Source organism: Hetaerina americana, unplaced genomic scaffold, assembly GCF_022747635.1.
Source record: "Hetaerina americana unplaced genomic scaffold, ioHetAmer1.1.p SCAF_10, whole genome shotgun sequence".
NCBI lineage: Eukaryota > Metazoa > Arthropoda > Insecta > Odonata > Calopterygidae > Hetaerina > Hetaerina americana.
In genome coordinates, this window is record NW_027286070.1 from 35,134,006 (window position 1) to 35,159,524 (window position 25,519).

General features: G+C 38.5%; 1 protein-coding gene across 1 annotated transcript in view; it reads left to right on the top strand.

Annotated features, from left to right (window-relative positions):
• The window catches only part of LOC139698538 (protein artemis-like), a 50,177-nt gene that overhangs the window by 18,713 nt on the left and 5,945 nt on the right, over positions 1-25,519 (top strand). The window contains exons 8-10 of the mRNA XM_071597391.1: positions 2,150-2,242; positions 3,466-3,555; positions 3,746-3,835. Of these exons, the coding sequence (XP_071453492.1) occupies positions 2,150-2,242; positions 3,466-3,555; positions 3,746-3,835 (273 nt within the window). The remainder of the gene's footprint in view (positions 1-2,149; positions 2,243-3,465; positions 3,556-3,745; positions 3,836-25,519) is intronic.

Sequence of the window (25,519 nt, forward strand, 5' to 3'; positions counted from 1 at the left end):
CAAAAAAAGACAGGACTGATTTTATAACTTGTTTATTTTGATGGATACAGCTTAATCGAAATTGTTGCCCTCAAAGTACATGCCTTGGCTGATGACACACCTTTGCCAACATTTCTTCCAGCTCTAGAACCCTGCCTGGTAAGCCGCCTTAGGGATCCCCTTCAGGTCCGCCATACAATTAGTTTAAATGTCTGCAAGAGAGTTGAATCGGCACCTTTTCAAGGATGATTTAACTTTGGAAACAAAAAAAAGTCTGATGGAACCATATCTGGAGAGTAGGATGGCTGCGGGATCACGGAAGTTCCATATTGCGCACCAGCTTACATGGCGCTGATCTGTCACGATCAGCGCCATGTGAGCTGGTGCGTTATCTGTCGTGCATTATTTATCAAAATGTCTCAAAATTGTCTGACAGGATCCAAAACTAATGTTCACTTCCTCGGCTATCTCCTCAGCAGTCAAATGGCAATTTACCCGCACCAAATCATTCACAAATGTGACATGGTTGGGGTCTGTCGAAGTGGAAGGCCACCATGTTCACGAATCTTCATCTGGCGAGGTTCTGCCCGATTAAAAACGACTGAAAACCACTCAAAACACTGGCTTCGACTCATAGCTTCTTTAACCAAGGCTTGTTGAATCATTCCAAATGTCTCCATAACACTTATGCCAAGTTTGAAACAAAATTTCATGCACACATGCTGTTCCTCTAGCTCCTTCATTGCTGCTGTTGCTCATGGTGATGAACAGGTTAAGACACGTACCACTGCTGCTGCGTAACAACTCGACATAAACAAATGCAAAAACTCTCGTTTTAGTCATCAGATGTGTTGCTAGATGGTGCACTGTGTCGTGTCGCTTGCGTCCGGGGTTGGCTGCGTGACCCGCCCCGAAACGCGAGAGCGAGTGAGCATTTTCCCAGGCAAGGGCTGGGGTCCCTGGAGAAATAAAACCTCCCTGCCGTTCTGGTTGATTACCCTGAAGGGCGTTTATTCTGTCCCGTACATGGTTACAGTAGGGGACCCTCTCCCAGGGAGAAGGTCGAGTGTTGGTTGCCTGAAGGGCGCGTGGAGTCCGGGGCAGCTACAGCTGCCGGATGGCGGCCGGGGTCCTCGCCGGCTTCTGGCTGGTCGCTGAAGCGGCAGGGCGGCGTCGCGGCGGGTCGGTCCTCCGTGCGGCGTCGAGCTCGGTTGGCGCTGGGAGGCGGCGCGGTGGACGCGGCATTCGTCCGGTTGAGCTTTGGGCGGCCTCGGCCAACCAGGTCCGGTAGTCCTCGAGGGTCGGCGATGATCCCGGGGTGGTCGCCGGAGGTGCTGGTGGCGGAGTGTCGGAGCGGCGGGGCGGCGGGTTTGCGGGTCGGTCCTCCGAGCGGCGCCGAGCCCGGATGGCGTTTCGTATTCGGCGCGGCTGACGCGGCATTCGTCCGGTGGAGCTTGGTCCTGGACTCAAGAGGGCAAGCGAAACCTGGGGGCGAGGATCTCATCGCTGTGCCACCAGATAGCGTGGGGGGGGAGAGGGAGAGTGAACCTGAGAGCGAGGATCTCCTCGCTCCGCCGACAGGTAGCGGGGGAGAGCGAGGATCTGCTCACTGCGCTCTTTCCCCCTTGGGACTCCCACCCTGCTCTGTCTGTAAGAGTCTCAGGGTCCTCCTTATATACCTGCCCTGGCCCGGGCGGTAGCCAATGGGCGAGCGCTGAGGGGACTCCGGGGGAGGGGAGAAGTGAAGGCACTTCCACGTGACGTTGTGACGCATCGCTCACATGCCCGGGCGGTAGCCAATGGGCGAGCGCTGAGGGGACTCCGGGGAGGGGAGAAGTGAAGGCACTCCCACGTGACTGTGTGATGCATCGCTCGCCACATGGCAGACTCTCCCCCTTTCGCATCGGAGCGCGGGTGGAGGGGAAGCTTCTCCGCTGCCGGGAGATTTGAATTTCCTTCGCTCTGCGGAGCGGGCTTTGGCCACAGTAGGCGCACATCAACTGTCTCGTTTCAATCCGTTGAATGGTTTGCGCAGAATAAAATCAGTCCGGTCTTTTTTTGATCACACCTTGTATTTATGAAATAATTCTATCAGGTTTTTCTTCATTATTTATTAATATTTGTCATTGGCATTGATCTCTAAAAGGAATGCATATTTTTTTCTTTTCAGTCACCTCCATGTTTACACTATGCAGAGGGTGATCATCCCCAGGTTTCCAGTGCGAAAAGGCAAATGATGATAGAGAAGTCCGTAATTTCTGAGGTTAGTAGTTCGGATATAAAATTGAAGTGGAATGAAAAAATAAATTGGTTGGCATGTGATGTTCTCAATGCTTCACTGATCATTCTTATGAGAAAGGAAGGAATTTTCACAGGAAATATGGTACTAATTTTCAAAGGATTCACCATTAGGCTGCCCCGTGGCAATGAAGTTTTGACTTTATTTTGGGGATATCCAATTGTCCCTCTTTGGTGAAAAAGTAACATCTTAAATTTATCCAGACTAATATATTGTAAGAAATCACAACTGGAGGTTCGTAGAAATCATTGAATACCAAAAATTGCTCTGGAAATCATCTCATGAAATTAAAGGATTTCACAATAAAACAATAATTGCCTTGACTGGATTTTGAGTGATTTCAGCTGGTTGAAACTCATGTATTTTGGTGCTCATCGATGTATGACTTCCCTAAAGTAACTGCAATGTCATTTCTTGCAGTTCTTTGAAATTGTCTCTTATTTCTTAATCCTTCAATTTGGTATTTATTTCTGAGGCTACTTTCCTCACCTGATACAAGAAAAGCAGTTATGAAAGTAAATTACTGAAGTTGAAGGGTAACTATTATGGTTATTTGATGCCCTTAGCCATGTATGAGGTGGGATAGGAGGGAATGACTCTTGCTTGGACTAATGTTGCAAAAACATTAGTTTCATGCTGTAAGTACTCAATACGTGAATAGTGGTGGAGTACAGTAAATTCGGCAATAAGGTTTTTTTTAAACCATGACTTTAAAAAAATTTCTGGGTAAGTAGGTTAAGCTTGCCTTGAAATAACACAGTCTAGGTGAATATCACTTAATTCAGCATTACTTTAGACCATGTTATGACTATTAAACTAGCCTAGTGCATAAAAAGAAAATTTAAGGTGATCTAGTTCAAGCAAATACTCAAGAGCCAAAGATGACTGGGTTGCACTCATTGTGTGTGTGTATATATGTAGATATGTGTGTGTATATATATATATATATACATATATATATGTACATATATATATACATATATATACACATATATATACATATATATATATATATATATATATATATATATATATATATATATATATATATATATATATATATATATATATATATACACACACACATATACAAAGTAACAATAACAAAAATTTAACAATAAAAACTAAATTTATAAACTAAGCCTGCGATCAATAATATGCAAACCCAATTGAAAATGTTTTTTCAGGTATCTTGCTGGGGAAATGATTCTGAGAAGGAACAAAGTGTTTCAGTTAATCATTCCTGTTCATCGGGAGAGGTCAGACTAGCCTTGGAGGTATATATATGTATTGACATTTTATTCTCTAAGTATTACAAAATTATTATTTATAATATTTGGTGTAAATTGTGTGTTTTTGAAAACAAAAATAATTTGACTACTCATTGACTAGTCATAAGTTGCTAAAATTAACTGAGTTAAATATTTCTATAAAAATTGCTGTTGCATAATTAAAAATGTTTTACAGTTACCTGCCAGGGAAAATGATTCTGGCGAGCATCAAAGTACTCCAGTTGACCATACATGTTCTTTGGAAGTGTTGAGACAAGCCTCGGAGGTATATGTATATGATATATAAAGTTAATATTTATTGAACCTCATAAGTAAATGTATAAGATGTACATATATATATACATACATATATATATATATATATATATATATATATATATATATATATATATATATATATATATATATATATATATATATATATATATATATATAGTACATATATGTATGTACATATATATTATATATATATATATATATATATATATATATATATATATATATATATAGTACATATATGTATGTACATATATATACATACATCCTGATCCTTACTGGAGTGCTATGTGGAGAGCACCCTAAGTGAGTACGCTGTCCTTGGGATGGGATATTAAGCTTGTACCCTGTACAAGTTTAACATACCATCCGTACCCCGTGGTAACTTTTCTTAAGAGTAGGCTAATGATTGTGCAGGGTTCCTCTCCACCCTTCTGCCATTCTCATTCATCCCTAATGGTGCAAAAGACCTTAGCTATTTGTTGCCTCCCCTAATAACTGCAACTGCAATCTGTACATTAACACTCTTTCTTTGTGCTGAAACTATCTCAATGCGCTAACACTGCTTAATTACATAACTGGGTCTTAAATAGAGTGGTGCTAACAAGAAATTCTTCAAAAAGTACCAGCCTACTTTCAGAATGAAATTCATTTGACAAATGAAAGTGTAAGGCTGGGAATTGAATTTTTCTGTAATTAACTGTTTGGAAAAAGAGCACTGATACCTTTCACTGTTGAATTAAAATTTAGAACTTCAAATTTTGAGAGAGATGCAATGTATTGAGCTCTTTGCCAAGTAGTAAACTGAATGTACGAGGCATACTCATAAATTAAGGGCCGTTTGCTTATATTTAAATATTAGCGCTTCAGAACACAGTTTTACTCCTGCAGTGCCATCTACTGATTCACTGAGAAGCTATAGCAGCATTTGTTTTGTTTCAGAAATCGTTTGCTTGTCCGAGCGTACAAACAACAGTGTCTGCGACAATCGTTCATCCCACCAGCTGTGAAGTGCATTCTGTCATACGATTCTTGTATGCAAAAGGATTGTCAGCTGCTGAAATTCATCGGGAGTTATGCCTAGTTTATGTACCTACAGTTATGAGTGAAGAAAAGGTTAGACAATGGTGCCATGATTTTAAAAATGGACAAACAAATGTCCATGACGAAGAGCGAAGTGGCAGGCCCAGTATTCTGACCAATGAAATTGTTTCACAAGCGGAACAAAAACTGTGATGTGATCATCGATTGACGATTAATGGCCTGGCTGAACAATTTCTTCAACTTGGACGCACTACGTGACTTCTTTTCTTGCATTGTTACCCAGGACGAGATGTGGATATCCAGAAACAAAACAGCAATCGATGCAGTGGCGACACTCATATTCACCAAAACCAAAAAAGTTTAAGCAAACTCCGTACCCAAGGCAAAAATCGATGGCCACCGGTTTTTGGGACATAAACGGTGTTCTTATATTGGAATTTATGAAGCATGGGAAAACAATTACAACTGATAGGTACTGCAAAACACTAAACAAACTGAGACGTGCGATCGAAAGCAAATGACGTGGGAAACTGTCATCTGGCGTAATTCTCCTCAACGATAATGCACGTCCTCACACTGCTGCCAAAACCAATAAGAAAATTCAAGATTTTCGTTGGGAACTCTTTGACCACCCACCGTACAGTCCTGACCTGGCACCTAGCGTCTACTTCAAGTTCTTGCCCTTGAAACAGTGGCTCGGTGGACAACGTTTCAAAACCGAAGAGGAACTCAAGAACGGCGTTGTCAATTGGTTCAACTCTCAGGCGGCGAGCTTCTATGCAGAGGGGTTCAAGAAGCTGGCGCTGCAGTAAGAAAAATGCTTTGAAGTGAATGGCGATTATGTAGAGAAGTGAAGTAGGTTTGTAGCTAACTAAAAGTGTCAATAACGGATGACCCGGGCCTGTAATACTCCTCTGATTGCGCATCCCACCGGCGCCCATACCGCGGTGATTCGGTGCAGTAATCCGGAGGATTACCGGGCCGTCTCCTCTATTTTACGCGAATTGGAGGTACCGTTCGTGACATACCAACTCCCAGAAAATCGGCGACGCGAATTCGCCCTCCGAGGCGTCCTTCCTTCCATCCCTGAATCGGAGATCCTGTCAGACCTCCAGTCTCTTGGCTTTCCAGTGATATCAGTTCGCCGTATAACTTCCACTCGTCCCTCCGAGATTGAGGGTGCCAACGGCACTCGCGAAGTTCCCCGATATCCGACCCGCACGTGCCACATCATGGCGGAGAGCACTATTGACTGCGAGGCTTTCCTCGCGATCTCTTCTCTCGCGGGTCTCCGTGTCTCCGCAACTATTTTAAAAAAAAACCAAATGAGCCGGTGCAATGCCACCGATGCCAACGTATCGGCCACACCTAGAAACACTGTTTTCTCAACCCAAATTGCGTCCGCTGCGGTGGTGACCACCTTAGCAGCGCATGCACCAAATCTCCGACCGAGCCCGCAAAATGCTTTCTATGTGGTGACGTGCATCCGGCGAATTATCGGGGCTGCGAAGTACACAAGGAGGCGAAGAGACTGCAGTTTGACAGAAAAAAGGGCGTGACATCTCGCCCTTCTCCGGCGGCAAACCCAAACCCTCCCTCCCTCTCCCGTCCCTTTGCCGCGGTGGCAAACCCATCTGCTGAGTTTCCTCCCCTCCCATAGACACCCTCTTCCCAGCCGCAAGCTACCCAGCCGTTCCCTACTCGCCCTCCGCCCCCTCCATTCCAACCTTCTCCTGCGGACGCCCCGGAAATTTTGCAATGGTTTCGTAGCATAATGGTGGAGATACAGAAGGCTCCTACCATTGAAGACAAAAAAGTTTTTATCCTTGAGCAGCTCCTTCGCATTTATGTCTAACACAGCACATACTTACACACCTGACACTCTTAAAGTCCTTGCATGGAACTGCCATGGCATTGCGAACAAAAAATATGAACTTTTTCACTACGCCGCCCAGCACCAAATTGACGTCATACTTCTACAGGAAACATTGCTCAAACCCCACCTCTCATTCTATTCACCGCATTACTTTACACAGACTCGATCGGAACTCACATGGCGGAGGGGTTGCTGTTCTAGTTCGCCGCGATCTTCCGCACTCTCTTCTTGATGTTCCCATTCTCTCTTGTATCGAAGCTCTCGGTATTACAGTCCATACCACACAGGGTGACCTTAATATATTCTCCATCTACCAACGCATAGGCAAGGCGTATTCTTTGAAAAACAGTGATCTTTCGCGGCTGGTTTCACCGCGAAAGAATGGCTTGTACATAGGAGACTGGAATTCGCACCACACGCTGTGGAATTGTTCAAGAACAAATACGAACGGTCGGACCCTGCATTCCTTCCTTTCGCACAAGTCTGCGTGCATCCTTACTCCTTTGGAGCCGACGCACGTCACAAGATCTCCTTCCTCCGTGTCAATAATAGACTTCGGTCTATCGGTAAACCTTCCTTTCGACAGGCCGCCTTCAGTCGTACGTGATTTTTTCTCAGATCACTATCCAATTCTTTTTCACCTCCCCCTCTCCTCTCCACGCTCCTTCCCCCTCCTATTCAGTCCTTTGACTGGCACCGCTTTCCCGACTCTCTCTCCGCCGTCCTGGCGCCGATCGCTCCTCTCATTTCCCCCTCTCCCGAGGACTTAGACCGCCGTGCCGCGGTCATTTCAGAGGCTTTTACTGAGGCGAGGCGCCTGGTTACTTCGCTAATCCATCCGAAGAAAAGGGTTAGGAGACGCCCCCTCCCTCCTCATATTGTTGCCATGATTAAAGCGCGCAAGACCGCCCGGCGGACTTGGCAAAGAGACCGTCTGCTGTGGGACAAGTCCAGATACAACCGCCTGGCGGCCGAAGTGAAGTAATCTATTGCGGCTTATTCATCGAGGGAATGAATGCGCCACGTTGCTTCCGTGTCGTTCGAGGATAACTCTCTCTGGCGTACGTCAAAATCCCTTCGCCTCTATCCCAAGCGTACCAACCCCCCACTCCAATTTAATGATGTCCTAATCTTCGATCCTAGCCGCAAAGCGGAGATACAAGCGACCCACCTGGAGTCAATTATGGCCGCCGATCCCGCTCCCTCTCCTGCTGACCGGAAAAGTCGTAAATTCCTTTCCAACATTCCCCCGAATCCTCCTTCCCTCCTCTTGATTACGTCTGCGGCCGATATTAAGGTTATCCTCACCTCGCTCCCAAACTGTAAGGCGCCAGGATTTGATAATGTTTCAAATCGCGAGCTCAAGCTCGCCGCCTCTGTTCCCGCTTTTCCTCTCATCCTTTCAGATTTAATTAATCACTGCTACCTCTCCTCCCATTTTCCTTCCCCTTGGAAGTCAGGGAAAGTTATTCTCCTCCCGAAACCAGGGAAAGTTGCCACCAACCCGGGAAATAGTCGTCCGATTACCCTTCTTTCTAACGTCTCGAAAATTTTCGAGAGGGTCCTTCTGACCCTCCTAGAAACCCACGTGTGCGACCGCGGTATTCTCCGTCCCGAGCAGCTTGGCTTTCGTTCGCGTGTGTCCGCGTGTCATCAGATCCTTCGCCTCAGTGAACAAATTTCGCGCGGCTTCAATCTTCGCCGTCCGACGGACGCCGTCTTCCTGGACGTCGCCCGTGCTTTCGACCGCGTTTGGCACAAGGGCCTCATTTACAAAATGCATATCCTCGACTTTCCCCCTCCCCCTCTCCTCCTCGTCCGAAGTTACCTCTCCGATCGTACGTTCCGCGTGTCCTTGGGTGATTCCCTCTCTTCTGTAAAGAGAGCCGAGGCGGGCGTGCCGCAGGGGTCTCTTATCAGCCCCCCGTTATTCAACTTGTATGTCAACGATCTGCCTTCTACACCTCACACTTACCTTTACATGTACGCCGATGACACTGCTATCGCCGCCACCTCTCGAACACGCTCCGCGAACATCAGACGACTTACAGCACACCTTGACAAACTGCACTGGTGGACACGGGCTTGGAAAATACGAATCAATCCTGACAAAAGCACACATATTCACTTTTAAGAGGACGCCTCGGTAGCTTAAGTGGCTAAAGCACTCGACCGGATATTGAGGGATCTGGGTTCGAGTCCCAGTCAAGGCGAATGATTTTTACGCTCTGAAATTGTTGCATTAAAATGCACATTAGCGGATGACTCCGTTAAAAGTTACTGTTGCGGCATCTCCCGCAGTTTCTTTGGAATTTGTAAAAGCACACATATTCACTTTTCCCACAGACGAAAATGCACACCCCACGTTCCTCTTTTCTTCCACCAACACATTATACAGAGGGCTTCATCGCACCGATTTCTTGGTGTCATTCCAGACAACCAGCTCACTTTTCAGCCGCACCTCGACTTTTGCCGTCAGAAGGCAATGGTCGCAAGGAGCCGTCTCGGCTGCCTTTCCTCCGTGATTTCTCCCCTGGGTCACGCCAACAGGATGCGACTTTACAGGTCAATCATTCGCCCGCAGTTTCTGTACGCTTGCCCCGTGTTTGCCATTCGGAAAACGCTCTGGCGTCACCTTGAAACCATCCAAAACAAGGCTGTTCGGTTGTTACTCCAAGTGAGTCGTTTCACTAGGATGGCCGATGTGCAAGCGGCACATAAACTCCCATCCGTTGCGGAATTTATTCGCTCGCAAGTCTCGTCTTTCAAATCCCGCCTCGCACCGTCTGGAAATCCGCTGCTACAAACCATCTGGGACTATGATCCCAGAGAGAAACACACTTATACACTGCCTAAAGATATAACTCGCCTATGAGTCTTTACTATGTCTTTTAATTTTAAATTTTCTTCGTAGTATTAAGCCGCTTCACGGCTGGACGGATCTCTTCCTCCGTCCTCTAAGTTATTTCAGTATCATTTTATCCGCTTCACGGTCTTGCTGTCACCCGCTTTCTCATGCCCAAGTGTAATTTCCCGCTGTGGGAAATGGGCGACCCTCGCCTCCGTTTCCTTTTTGTACCGCTCTATGCTCAGAGTGTGCCGGTGGGCAGTTAGTGCTGTTAGTGACGTACTTTTTTTTTCTTTTTTGTAAAAAGCCGTTCCCTGTCGGCTTTCCTTTCCTGTTTGATTAAGAATTCATATTTTATTCCTAGTTTTAAGTTTCACTTTCTCGCAAACCGCACTTCTACCTCAGCCATGTTTCTTTCTTCAATGCCATGCGTTTCTTATGTACAATGAGCGGTAAAGGTGGGACTTCACTCACTGGGACGGTTTATACTTGCCCGCTTGGGCAGTCAATGAACTTTTGTGTGTAAGTGTCAATAAAATGTGTTTCATATGAGTATTTTTTTTCTGTGACCAAACGGCCCTTACTTAATGTATATGCCTTGTATTTGCTGGCATATAGGATGAACTTTTTTCATGGCCTGATAAAATGCAAATGCCTAAAGTATTATGTGAGTCTTTAGTGCCAGTTGTCAAAATTATGAGATGGGATTTCTGTCTGAAACTTCTGGTTTGTATTAAAATAATTAGGTTGCATGTTGTATTTTTGCAAAAGAGTAATTTGGATCTTTCCATACTTGTTTTTTGTTCCGTAAAAATTAAAAGTTATTTCATATATTTTTTGCTTTACCAATGAAAGAGGGAGCATTTAAAAAAGAAAATGAGTTTAGATCCACTGACATCCTAAGTTATGATTTATCCAATGTGTTCATTCAGGTGTGTTTTAATTAGGCGAAATCTGATGAAATTATCTATACATTCAATTTGGATGTGAATGATGTAACTACCCACTTTAAGCTAAGCTCCCTTGGGCTGTATGCTGGTGCTGTATCCATAATCTTTGCTACTCTATGAATTTTTAGGGAAGCACTATTGGTCATATTCATATTCTGTAATAAAATGTGAATAAAAATATAAACTTTCCGTTGGAATGAATTTCAACATTTTGAATAATGTATACTCAGAAATATTTTTCAGAAAGACTAAATAATAGATGCTCTGAATAGAGCTTCCCAGATGATTTCTATATGACTGCTAATATCTATATTATTAGTTGCTGCGTGTATTAAAGTATGTCTGAGCTATTAAGTAACATGAGGATTTTTTGTTTTTTTCATTCCTGACATTGGAAGAAGGATGTGACCGCAAGTTCTAATGAATCTGAGTTTGAGCCTTCCCCATCTCTTTTACCTCAATGTAGTTGGAAGATATCAGATCCAACTATCAGCAAAAGTTTGTCTCCTGAATGCTATTTTGTATGCAATAATAAGGAAGATATTGCAGTAGACGTTATAACATTGTCATCTGATGAATCGCCGGAAATATTTGTTATGGATTGAACTGAGGGTACCTTTTGTTAAGAGGTGTTAATGTATAGTTTTGTTTAGGTTTTTTGCTATCTACTGTATAAAATATCTGTGATAATTTTTCTCGTTGTATATATATTATAGACTGGCTTCTTTTGAAATATTGTGTATTTTGAATGAAGTCTTATGTAAACACAGTATATTTAATGGTAATGCCGCTGCCATCACAAAAGTGAAGTATGACATTTCCTTACTTTTATATAGTCAGATGATGGCTATATATTTCATTCTGGGAAAGTGCAATATTTTCACTGAATGTATTAATGAGCCGGTGTATCCTATTTTTTTTGACATGATTGCTATCCTGCTTGCATTTGTGTGTATGCTTTAACTCCCCTACACATATTCCATCTCCTTGTTAATTGCATGCGATTGTTATTTTATGAAATATGCCCTTTATTCATATTAAGATTTCACTCCAAGAAACTGTGTTATCATGTGTTATCAATGAGAACACCTAGTCTATTCTGAATTAAGTAATTTACAGTATCGTGTATGTCCGCAAATGTGATGAAGCCATTTATATGAGTGTGTTTTTAACTTTTATGTTAAGGATAGCATAATAATAGCAAGGTTTTTTTAAGTAGGGTTAATTTGTTGCAAAATTAACTTAGTGATGTTGTTGACAGTGATTTCCATTTTTGGAATTTAACATTATTCATTTTTATAGTAAGCTTTAATGCTAGTCAGTATTGAATCTAATAATGATCTAATAACAATGCATTTGGTCTACATGTTTGAAATGCATTACTGCAATTATCACGGTAAATTATTTATTGACCAATTAAAGAAATAATTTAGAGGAAGTATGTACTTTCTACTGAAATTAATAATCAGATGTTGCATTCGAGATTTAACAGATTTGTAAGATAACATCTGAAAGTGAAAATTTTAAATAGTCTAATGCACCATAACACATTTCAGTTGTATTCTTAACTTTTCTTTTGGAAAAGTTTATGTTTTATTATGATACTAAGATTGGGCTGCTTTAGAAGCACAGTAAATGAAAGTATTATGTGAACAAGGACTTTGATAGTTCACAATCCTTATAGTGCACAAAATAAATTGGGCTACATATATTTACTTCCACAATTAATCCTAAATGAGCTGCATTCATTCTTACTTACCAAAGATAACATATTTTGAGGGCATAAAGTGGTCAAGAAAATGAAACTTGTTCTATCACTGGGTATTAACCTCTCTTCTATGAGAGTAATCCCAAAAGTACCTGACCCAACAAAGAAAGCACAAATATTTAGGAAAAAAATGTGTATATTTTTCAACATAATCTCCTTTCAGCCCTATACACTTTTCCTAGCGATGTTCAATAAGTTTAATACCCTTTTTATAATAAGAACTCTCTTGCTCCTCAAAAGACCATTGACTGCCATCACTGCCATTGACTGCAGACATCACTTTTTCACGGTTGAAAATCTTTGACCACAGCCATTTTTTCAAGTTTGCAAACAGAAAATAATCCGAGGGGGATAAATCTGGTGAAAAAGGTGCTTGGTGGCAATTCTAACTTTAATTCATGAATTTTGGCCATTGCAATAATGGATTTGTGAGCTGGAGCATTGTCTTGCTGAAGCAACACTTTCTTCTTCGCCAAATGCGGCCGCTTTCCCTTTATTACTTCGCTCAAATGTTGCAATATGTTTGCAAAATTCTTGCCGTTGATAGTTTTTCCTTTTTAAGATAGCCAATGAAAATTATCATCCCATGCACATCCCAAAAAACTAATGCAATGACCTTGCCTGCAGTTAAAACGGTCTTCGCCTTCTTTGGAGATAGTTCTCCATTTTGAAGCCATTGTTTTGATTGTTCTTTTTTCTTGGGTGTGATGTAGTGGACATCATGGAGTTTCATCTATGGTTATGAAATGGTGCAAAAATTCTGCTTTGTTGCTGTGAAACTTTGTTAAACACTCAATTGAAACATCTTCACGACACTGATTTTGCTAGAGTGTGAGCAAACGCGGTACCATCTTGCACCCAGCTTTCTCATGTCCAAATATTCAGATAATGTGCTATGCACTGCACTTTTTGGAATGCCTACTATGTCTGCTAGCTCGCGCACTTTCAGTCTGCGATTCATCCAGAATCACTTTGTTGATTTTCTTCACAGTTTCTGGAGTCGTCACCTCATTTGGTCGAGCAATGTGATGCTCGTGTTGACAGCTTCGTTTAAACTCTGCTACCCAATATTTTACTGTTGTAAACAAAGGAGCAGACTCACCCAGAGTAGAATCCAGTTCAGCTTTTATATTGGCTGGACTGAGGCCTTTCAAATAAATGTATTGTATCGCATAACGATGAGCAATTTCTCAATTTTCACAAATTCACTGAAAACGTTCACTATTGATGGCTGCCAAACAAATACTACTTGACTTAGCTCCTTTGAACTCGAAACATATGCTTAATTCTTGCATACTTTCTAATACAGTGATATTTTTCAAACAACTACCACCATCTCTAGGTCAGGCGGTGTACTTTTGGGCCTTCCCATGTACAAGGGAAATATCTCGTATTTTGAGATGTTCAAGAATGACTGATGGAACAAGATATCAATTTTTCTGGCACTGTAATAACACAACACCTTGTATTCTGAAGACTATAGGTTTATATTGCACCTTGGTAGCTTTTTCTAAGCGGACTGGGATGATTGTGTAGCAATATCTTTTCTAGATTTTTTAAATGTTTGCATTTTGGGTTATCTGTGAGTATTACATATATTATGTGGTATTATTTCATCCATTTTGAAAACAAATTGAAATTTGTTATTCATAAAATTAAAGTAGTAGAACAGGTAAATATAATGTCTTTTCTATTTGAAAACACTTAGACAAACCTTTAGAATTTGGAAGTATCTATACATATGTCCCAGTATCAACATTTTTCAAATTTCTATATTAAATCATTGTATAATGATGTGGCCTTAGCTCTCGTTTTTGTTGATATCGTTTAATATTATAGTTAAATTAAATTCCCATATTTTCTGGCCCATAAGATATATTGATTTCCCTCCAAAATGTGCTATGTCTTTTACTCCAAATTGTAAAATCAGCCTGCATCTAATGGATAAGGAGTATACATGTATAACTTTGACGTATAAGCTCAATCCAATTCACTGGAAACTAGTTACTTTTAAGTATTTTTTCTGTATTGGGCATAAAAAATGGCTGCCTTCATAACAAGTTTCAATAATATCACACTCTTGAATCAGTAGTATGCAACAGACTTTTAGTATTTCATTGAAAGTACTTTCTTAAAAATTCACAAATGAATCATAAATTTATTATTTGTTTAGTTTCATCCCACATGTGGTGCTGCTATGAAACATACTATGCTTTCGATTAACGGAGATGTCACCCCTCTGCTATTACATACATACATTGTATCTCTCCCGATAACCTTGAGTGGTATGAGAGTGTCATATAGGCGTAGATAATGGTCTGTATCAATACTAATTTTGATGATATCAATGCAATTACAGAAACTAAGTTAAAATGATAATAGTCTTGTGGGATCTTAAGAGAGAAGATTGTCTTACAGTTTCACATATAAACTTAAATTTGTGAATTATGCTTTAGAACATGGTAACAAGGCAGCTTTAAGGCATTTTGGCCCAGTGATGCCAAATTTCTGGTATTTTACGATGAGCAAAGGGTGGCATACGTATAGAGTCTTATTTTTGAATGTTACCATTCAATTTTCTTTGTATTAAGTGTTAACGTCAAAATACCTTGATCCTGCTCTGGCTGGCCCAAGTACTTGTATTTTTGTAAATTTTAACATGAAAACAGGGTGCATCTTAAGTGCATCTCAAGGGTCGGTAAATATGGTATTGTTATTAAATGTGTTTATAAAACTCCAAGGCTACTGCATTGCATTGATTTTTCAGTTGCATCAATAGATTGATTTTCCAGAATGATTATTGCAATCAATATGTTATGCATATTAAATAGTGATATACTGATGTGTGGCAACATGGATGCTGTGAAAGAATGTTTAAGTTTTATTCCAAAATAACTAATGTAATTGTTGATCTGGCCAATTTAGTATTCTTCTATTGGTTGTGGAAATCCACTTGGTTTTCTCCAGTTTATGGTTAATGTTATTTGTGGAAAGATTCAGCTTTTTTGTCTTGCCCATGGGTTACTCAAAATATCTAATGATGATTTTTATGTTCATAATTATATTACATTTGATTTTATGATAGTGAAAAAGGTTAGCATCATGGCCATCATATAGATTCTTGGACTTAAATTTAACAGGACTTATTTGGTAGTTTTTATCTTAGAGACTAGGGATTGCTGACATCAGAATACTATGGAATCCTTACAGTGATGGTGTCCATAACCAAAAGTTGAAATATTTTATAAATTTTCTGGGAAGTGAGTGCTTTAAGAATCTTTAAATTGAAATGCATGAGTTGCATAACAAGTGCTCCTCTGAGTTCTTTGTTTTGCTTAATTGTTTACTGATAATTACCCAAGTCAAAACGATGTGAAACTCTTAATAATGTGGAAATCTTGTGGTGGTTATTGTAGAATACGCAGACTAATGTTCCTTAGTGTAGAGTATTTTGATGCTTAAATATGTTGGATTATTCATTCAGCAGATTTCCCCTATTTAAAGGTACTTTTTGGTTGGTCTCTAAAGACTAACTTCTTAATATCATGAGAAATTCCCCTTTCTTTGCTCTAATTTGTTTCTTTCTCCATAGATTCATAGCTTTTGCATTACTCCATGCTCTTTCTCCCTCTACTAGCATTCTTTCTGCAATAATGACCCTTCAACATCCCACTACTACATTTCAGTATTTCATCCATCTGCTTTAATAGTTTTTTCTTGTTTCTCCCAAAAACTTCATCTCATTTTAACTGTGTTTAAAACTTCAACATTTGTCTTTCTCTCTTTGCTACTTATTGTCTTGATTCTTTGCCACACCCATATAGACTAGGTCACACATCCATAAAGCAATATGTTCCATATCCAAGTCCTTTCTCTTTCTTTTGTATTGGGTTGTGGTAAGTGCAAAATGACCTTAGCAGCTGGCACACCCTAATAAATGCATCACTATTAATTAAGCATTGACTACATTTTTTCACATCTATACTCAGTGCACCCATAATCAGTTCTTTTTACTTGTTGATGCATCTTTTGATTTATAATTCTTTTCCTAATGCCTCCATTATTTCATTCTTTTCCCTCTGAAATACTGCCGTCAGGCATCTCTAAGTCCATGAAACATGCGAAGATGTCCTGGCTATATTTCTGTCTGCTGATTTAATCATTACTGCAACTGCATCGCACTACTGTATAATTTCCAACCTTAATATCATCTAGGTTGTTGTTTGAACATCATCTAGGTAGTTGGTGAACCAGTTATCAGTTATAATCAAACCTCTTCTAATGCTTGTATTTCTGAAACTTACTGTTATCCCAAGAACATTTCTGATTTCTAAGCTACTTATCCACTTCTCTCTCCCATCCCTCACCTTGCTTCTGCTGTGTCCCTTTCTCTCATTTCTAGTAGATGCTTCCTAACTGGCAAGTTTTCAATTATTTCTATTAATTGATGTACAAACCTTTTAATTCCCCACAGTGACTGCTTTTTGGTAGGCACACCTGGATTGCCACTGGATTTGTTGAATGTGCCTAAATCTCTCTTAATACTGTCATTCTTCTGTCATTCACCTGTTCTATAGTCACAACCCTTCTCCCCAGTGACCTTTTCAGTACTACATTCGTCCACTCCACATCTACTCTCCACCTCACCACTATAAATTAATCTTAATCTATGGCACCAGTATTCCCAGCTATCCCTCCAACCTACCTGCTACAAACATATTTATACCTCCTTTCATTGTTTCTATCTTTATTTTCCTTGTTTCCTTTCCTTCATCATCTTTCAAAAGGCTGATGCTTTGCTTAATTTTTTCTTTAAATATCACATGCAAGTAAGTTTGTGTTTGGTTCATTAATTTTGAGTGTTCCTTATATTTTGTTAGCTACAACATTTTGTTTTGATCCAAAGATTTACTGACTGAATCCCCACTATTAATACAAAGTGAATTTTGGCTGTGTAAAATTGGAGTGCCTCATCTACACCACTCTAAACCATCATATTAAGAACCAACTGTTATAGTGAGAGCTAACAAGCACCCTTTGAAATGAGATAGGAAAATTGTCCTGACGAAATCACATCTCGTGAATTATCATTTTGTGATTGTATGTGTCTAGTATTCATATTTATAAAGTGAAAATGAACATTTCAACCATAGGAATAGGGGTTAGTTATATTTGTTTGTGTTTTTATTTGAGGCTTTTGCAGTGTTGTCCTGGAAACTAATTTTTCTAGAAAGTTTTATTGTATTGTGTCTTTACTATGGAGATGATGTTTCAGAAGCATTGCGGCCCCTGTCTGAAATGGAAACAGTGTCTCTTATAGGAATTCATCTTTGAGCTCCTATATAAGTTTATGCTTTTTCCATCCAAATCAGAGCTTGTCTGTAGACAGAAGCTGCAGTGCCTTCAAAATATGATCTTCAGAGTGAAGGTCTAATCCAGCGAAAAATTCAAAGAAAAGCTGTAACCTTAATTTTTAAATTCATTTGCATTTTGCCAAGGTATATCGACTATTTTAAACAAATCTTTATAATTTTAAATGGAAACAATTTGAAGTTTTCCATTTATAGGGTTTCCATCTCCACAAATTTGTTCTTAATGTCACCTTTAGGGAAATTTGATATTAAGTTATGATAGGAAATGAAAAGAAATTTGCTTTTCTTGGTCAGAAATTTAGACTGAATCATTCAAAATTGTTATCCATCATAATGGAGATCATAATGATGAACATATCTCCATTATGAATGGCGCAAGTGAATAGTATGGGCTTTGCCCAATGTTTCCTAGGTCTTCGTGTTCCTATTTCAAATGTCATAAGTTGATGATTTTTCACGGTTAACTATTTTCTTTTGGGAGCATCCGAGAAGAAGGGACTATTAGGTCTCAATTTTGCCCAAATAAAGACATCTATCTATTTATATCTTCCTGATCATTTGAGAGTCTATTTAATTAGAAGGCAGAATTTGACTTAGGCTTGAGGATATTTCAACTTAGCAATGTAACAATTTATATTGACTTCAGCTTATCCTGAATTTTTATGCAGAATTCATCTGATTGTTTTTGCTGATTAATGTGCAGTGGGTGTTTATGTACTTCTTGTATGGTGTTTTCTCCAGTGAAATTGAAGTAACTTGATTCACTCTTAGTCCAATTATACGATACATGTACATAGTTTATTATTTATTAGAATTCTATTTGGTTATCATAATTTTAGGTTTGTCTTGCATTACATATTGTTATTCTCTTTACCAATAAACTATAAATACTCTTATATTGGAGCATGGCAGTTCAGGGCCAGGGAGCTTTGGACTACTGACCTGAGGGCCCGAGTTCAGGTTCCCAGGGATGCCTCTCTGGGCAGCCTCAGCTCCAAATATGCTTTGTGACTTAACTGGTTTCAGATCTTCCTGGGAAACCATAGTCAGGACTGTCCTCTCTACCTTGATGTGTGAATTTTACATGTCGTATAGGGTTTTGTATAGGGTGAACTCTACCATAACCTGAAAAATGGACCTTCGGGTTGATTACTGTGTTAATGGTTTTTTTATTCTGCTGTACATGTCAAATGTAAATATTTGGATTACCTAGATAGGCTAATAAAATTATAGATCATGGGGTTTACTTAGCATTCCAAGAACCAAAATTACATTTGCCTTGCGTGTTATACAGGACTATGCTATAAGAAAGCAGTATTGATAATGATGTGATACAATCTAATGTGATGAAAGTGCCCATATCTTCATACTCTGATGTTGAGTAGGTTTTATATATAAATGTATTTTATATGAAGGAATGTTGTCAACTTAGCCAAAATTATTCATCGCTTTTAGTCATTCACTATCTTCCTAATTTTTCCAAGGAACAATATACCCAAAATTGTAATGGAAGATCTGTATAGTTTTCATACGTAGTTCAGTTCTTAATATTTCATTTTACTCATCATACTGCTTTGTTTAGGAATGGGGATGCTGCATTTCACCCTGGGTTCATTATTATTGGTTAATTTAATTTTATCTGGTATTATTTAGTGTCTGTCAGTTTTTTGACTGCATCATCTTAATTTTTATTCTTGGTGTATAGTTATATTACAAACTTTTTTGGAGAAAATATTTTGCCTTATGGTGGATATATGTGTAGTGCTTGTGATATATTTTTAGTAAAAATCATTTTTTGTTTGATGTTGTTCTTGATTTCATATTCGTTTCCATTTATCATTTTGAATGCTTGTTCTGTTATTGTGGTGCTTTCCATTTCTTCTTGAACCAACTAGTATCTACTTCTGTGTAAAGCTCAACATTCATGTCTATTATTATTCATGAGCATTACATTCTTAAAATTCAGTCAGAATAACCAAAGAAAGCACTGAAATACTTATGTCAGACAGTTCCTTTGCGAATGTATAAATCATAGCCCTGTCAGGTAGTAACTTTTTGATAGCTCACAATTTTTTCTGTTTCATGGAGAAATAAAGCATGCATGTGGCACGTTTCATATCAACGAAATTTTTCCTGTATTCTGCTAGAATGGCTGGACAAATTTTATCATTATGGAAATCCTGTTTGTAAATAGGAACATAGTGAGCAATTTGATCCCTATTGTTCTCATATTAATCTAGAGGGATGTGAACTCTTCATTTTTCTAAAGTAAGTTGTTGCCGATTTCATTCTTAAAAAGGTATTTAATGCCTCCTCCATGACTTCAGAAAAATGTTTTAGTTCTATTTACCAGGGTTATTTAAATAATGTAATTAGCCCTAAGTCATGCCGTGCTGTAAATAGTGACACTTACATAACGGTATAAAAATTTGCCTATATAAATAATATAATGTGGGAATTGGAAATTGATGGTAGACAAAGGAAGGTGATGAGGTCAGGGATTACAACTGAAGTATAAGGAATGGCCATGGGGGGAAAGAAATTTGAGTTCTGCTGGAGATGGGGATTAATCATCCCCAATAATTGGTTCAGATACTAGAAAAGGTGTAGGTATACATGGAAAATGCCAGGTGACTCAAAAAGGTATCAGTTAGATTATATTATGGTTAAGTACATTTTTAGGAACAGTGTGATCAATTCACAGTTTCCTGGGAGTGGATATGGACTCTGATCTCAATTTAGTAGTCGTGAAGTGTATTGTCTGATTCAAAAAGATAATTCAGGGGTGGTGGGTTGGGAAATAGAATGAAGAAGCATTAACTAGATTGACAAGGAAGGGCTATCAGCTGGCTGTAGAGAAAATCATGAGTGAGGGAAAGGAGCTGAGTACTGCTGAGGAAAAAATAGGAATACATCAAAAAGGGAAATCGAAAGTTGCAAAAGTAACTATAGGAATTGTTAATAGAAAAAGGACAAGACAACCAAGGATTGCAGGATGAAATGATTAGAAAAATAGATGAAGGAAGGAACTGGAAGAATGTAAATTCAGAGGTTGGAGGAAGTACAATGAGTTAAACAATAAACTGAGATGGGTAACAGATAGAGTAAAATAGGCATGGTGGAAAAGAAAGTGGGAGGATATGGAAAGTTTGCAGATTGGTGCACTGTACAAAAAGATTGTAAAACTATCTGGAAGTGAGAAGGGAAAATCTGTGGTCAAAGTTCACAGTTAAAGATACGTCAGGTAAAATAATAGTTAAAGTGGAAAAGATCCAAGGGAGATGAAAGTAATATATAGAACTGTATGGTTAAGAACTTAGGCCAACCAGCTTAGACATAGAAAGAGAGTATGATCTAGATCAGGGGTGGCCAAGCTTCTTGATAGTCCGAGCCATTTTTCAAAATTTGAAATTTTTTGCGAGCCGCAATTAAATACGTATTTAAATGTATGCAAAAAGGTATTAAAACATCTTTAAAGAAATTATATCTGTTGAAAACATATAAATAAAAGTACAAATTATGCGTGTTGAATTTAAATATTAAAAATTAAACACATTTATTTTACTTCTCTTGATAATTCTTTAAAATTTGGTGGATAGTTGGTGACCACTTCTCAGTAATTCTTTCAGATACTGGTTAGTTAATACTGATCGGTGTTTGGATTTCACAAATTTTATAGTGGAATGAAATGATTCACATAAGTACGTTGTTCCAAATATTGAAATAATTCGGCAAGCAGCCTTTTTTAATTCAGGATACTGTGATTCTGGTTCAAATTTCCAAAATTCAGTAATTGGCGTCGACTTATATTTCAGTTCTAGAGCTTGATCTTCTTGCATCTCTATTAATTCTAATTCTCCAGATGCTTTTTGGGTCATAATTAGTGAGTGGGAAACTCACTTTTAATTATGTTTATTTCAAATGGATTCAGGAAAAAAATCAAGAGACTATTTAAAATATTTCAGGTCTTGAAATCTATTTTGGAATCCCGTCAATATTCCCTCTTGCTTTTTTATATATTCGTTGAGTTTTTCTTGTTTAATATTGGAACATTTTTTAATTCGAGGAAAATGCCAAAATGTTTTATTATTTAATGTCCTTTTGAAAAAGTTATTTGAAAGTAATTTATTTTGAAAACTAAATACACAGTGTGAGAGGTCAGTTATTATTTTATCTTTACCCTTCAATTGTAAATTCAGTGTTTTCAAATGTTCCATGACATCAGTCAAAAACATTGTCTTGCAACCACTCGTCATCATCTAATTCTGAATAGGTTGGTTCCTTTCCTTTTAGAAATACAGTTATCTGATCAAACAAATCTAAAAATCGATTTAATATGTTGTAGCTAGAAAACCATCAAAAAATGCAAAAGAAATTAATAGGTTCTTCGTGCTTTAATTCTTCAAGGAAATTTTTGAATTGTGGATGATTTTTTTGCATTGAGTCTTGGAGAAAGGAATCTGGCTGAAAGGTTTTGTGAGATCAGAGTCAGTACCTATTCCAAAAAAGGTGAAGGCTACATCATGTAAAGGGTGGAGAGCAGGGCAAATGGTTACTTAGGAGATAATCAGTATAGGTTCAGGAAGGGGAGATTCATGCGTGATACCATTGCTGTAAAGAGATCAATAATCGAGAAGAATATAGAATACAATCAGGTCGTATTTGCATGTTTCCTAGATTTCAGAAAGGCATTTGATGGCATGGATTGGGAAAAAGTAATGCATATATTGTGGAAAATTGGAACAGATTGGAGGGACAGATGACTATTTTGCAACCTGTACATGTCTCAGACCGCTCAGGTGCAAGTGAGGAATGGAGTCTGGATGGTTAGCATTATGAAGATGTGTAAGGCAGGGTTGCCCATTATCACCGTTGCTGTTCAACATATATGTGGAGGTAATGATTAAAGAGGCATGGGAAGAACTGGTGGTAGGAATGAAAGTTGACAGGGAAATCGTAAAATCAGTTAGGTTTGCTGATGACCAAACTTTAGTTTGTGGGTCAGCCAAGGGGTTACATGCATTGCTGAATGAATTGGAAATTCAGTGTGACAGATATGGGATGAAAATCAATATTAATGAAACAAAGGTTATACAATTATCCAGAAAGAAAAAGGCTAAGCTTAACATTAAAATAGGGAGGCAAAAACTAGAGCAGGTAGAACAGTTTACGTATCTCGGTAGTGTTTTGGACTAACACGGTCAAAGTAGTAAGGACGTAAGGAGAAGAATTGTGCTAGGCAAAGAGGCCTTCACAAGGAGGAGGGAGTTAATGACGGGGATGTTGAGTAAGTCTGTTTAGAAAAGACTCGTAAAAACTTTGATATGGAGCGTAGCTATGTACGGTGCGGAAACATGGTCATTGAAGCAGGAGGATAGACGTAGATTGGAGGCTTTTGAAATGTGGGTGTGGAGAAGGTTAGAGAAGGTGAAACGGACCAAAATGAAAACAAATGAAGAAGTACTTGGTATAGTGGGCGAAGAGAGGGGTTTGTTGGGGGAAATCCTATATGTTGAGGCAGGAAAAATGGATGAGGGGCATATTGATCGGCAGTGGGATGATGAAGACTGTAATAGAGGGGAGAATGTTAGGCAAACAAGGAAAGGGAAGGAACAGGATAGGAATGTTGGGTAGAATGAAGGGAGGACGGGAATATTTTGAGATGAGGAGGGACTTTATTTGTAGAGTAGGATGTTGGATTTTGTTTTGTTAGGAGAGTTATTTATTTGGTAGTTGTGTCCATCCGAAACCTACCTTTACTGAAAGATTTCCTAATAATGTATCTATACTCCTGAGGGATATGGTAATGCAATGGGTAGAAAGTTTGACTACTTGTTGCTGGTCTGCTAATACATTTTTATCTCTCCTGACAAACTCAAGAGTAATAAAACTTTGTTCATGTGCTTCTGGATGTTCAAAGCTTGAGGAAAATGTTAATAACTGGATAATAATTAACAGGAAGAAGAGGATTACTGTTTCAACCAAAATGATTTTACATGAAGTCGGAAAATCAGCGATAGGTATTTCTATTGGTGATTTTTATGAAATATCATGGTACAAGAGATCCATGAAGAGAAATGGTCTGTACGTACATACTAATAGTACAATATCACCAAAACTGCCATTTGCGTACAAAAGTAAGGTAATAAGGCATCGACTCATGATGTCAGACGGATGGGAAGAACGAAATTGCTGTTGATTTTTTGTGGTGGTGATTTGTTGAAAACGTTTTGGCAGCAAGTCAAATGTGAGACTATCCAAATGTCTTTTTAAAACTCTGGAATTAACAATGTGTTAGATGGAAGTGGATATGTCATTGTGCATGAGGGAATAATTGGAAATGACCACAGTGGTGATAAAGTTCTGGCATTCTACTATGAGTGAACGTTGATAAAGCTGCTAATTTTTCAAAAAAACAATTCCATTTTCTTTCTATAAAGGGTCAACATTCAAAATATTTTGATCCTTTTCTGTCTCAAATATTTTTCATAAATCTGGCCTGGAAAAATCACAGTATATCATCTGCGCTCAATGTTGTGTCTCATAGTTAGTTTGTATATTTATTGATTTAAATACCCATTTTGTGTTGTTAATTTTCATATTATATTCATACAATTTATGATACTTGCAGGTCTTCTTCATTCTCTGCTAAAACTCTGATGTCATCTGCGAAGCATTGCATGCTAATTTATGCATCTCGCACCCTAATTCTTTTCATGCTGATTCCTTTTGCTTCAATTATTGCTTCTTATAAGCGCATGTTGAATGACACTGGTTGAATTTTGCTGCATTGAGTATTTAGGTGTGTGAATATTTTTGTATATGGAATTGGATCCTGGTAGCTGTTATTCTCCCTTAATCTAAGCCTAACTTCAAAAACGAAGACCTGAAACTATGATAGTTTTCATCAGTTCTTAAAACTATGATAGTTTATAATACTAATTGAGAAAAATAAAAAAAACAGTCAACTACTAGTTCTAAAGCTTTCACCTACATTACATTTAATTTGCATCCACAAGAAAAACATGATTTTCATTTCAGCTTTTTTATCTTTCATATATTTTCAAAATTTTTTTATTCCCCTTTATGGTAGAAGTTGGCTACATGAGTGAAATAGTGAGCATTTTTTTCTACATAGAGTAAATATAATTAAGGTGTATTGTGAAAACAATAATCAGTTTAAATCAGCACCTTTATTTAACTTGAAATTGGTATTCTACTAGACAGGATAGGTTTTTGACGAAAGAGAAAAATTTTCTTAGATTAAATGAGTAGCAAATGCCATAAATTGAAGCCTTTATGTAATTGCTGTTAGCTCCACTAAAGGCAGTTAGATTTATGAAATAAATAGTGGTACATGTACTTAGTAGAACTTAATTCTTGCATTGCTTAGGTAATGGTCATATAATACAACATTAGGAACTAGGATATTAGAGAAGACAAGAAAGAGTACTACGAGCATGCTATATGCACAGCCTCCAGAAGCATAGAGTAAATGCACAAGTTATTAGTTTCTTGTTAGAAAGGCAACGACAAAGTAATAATGAAATGGTATTCACAAATGACCAAAAGATAGAGCATGACATAGAATTTGGGAAAAATGAATAAATAAATATTTTAGTGTGGAAGACGTTTAGAAAAGTACATTAAATACCTAAGGGAATAATTTTGATTTTGGTAATAACAAATGCCTAGGGAAAATAAAATCATATTATGTGAATTCATACCCATTCTTGTAAATTGTCAAGCAGCTGTATAAAGTGTAAAGAGTGGGTTTAAATTTAAAAATTGCATAGCAAACGCTGGAGATGCAAA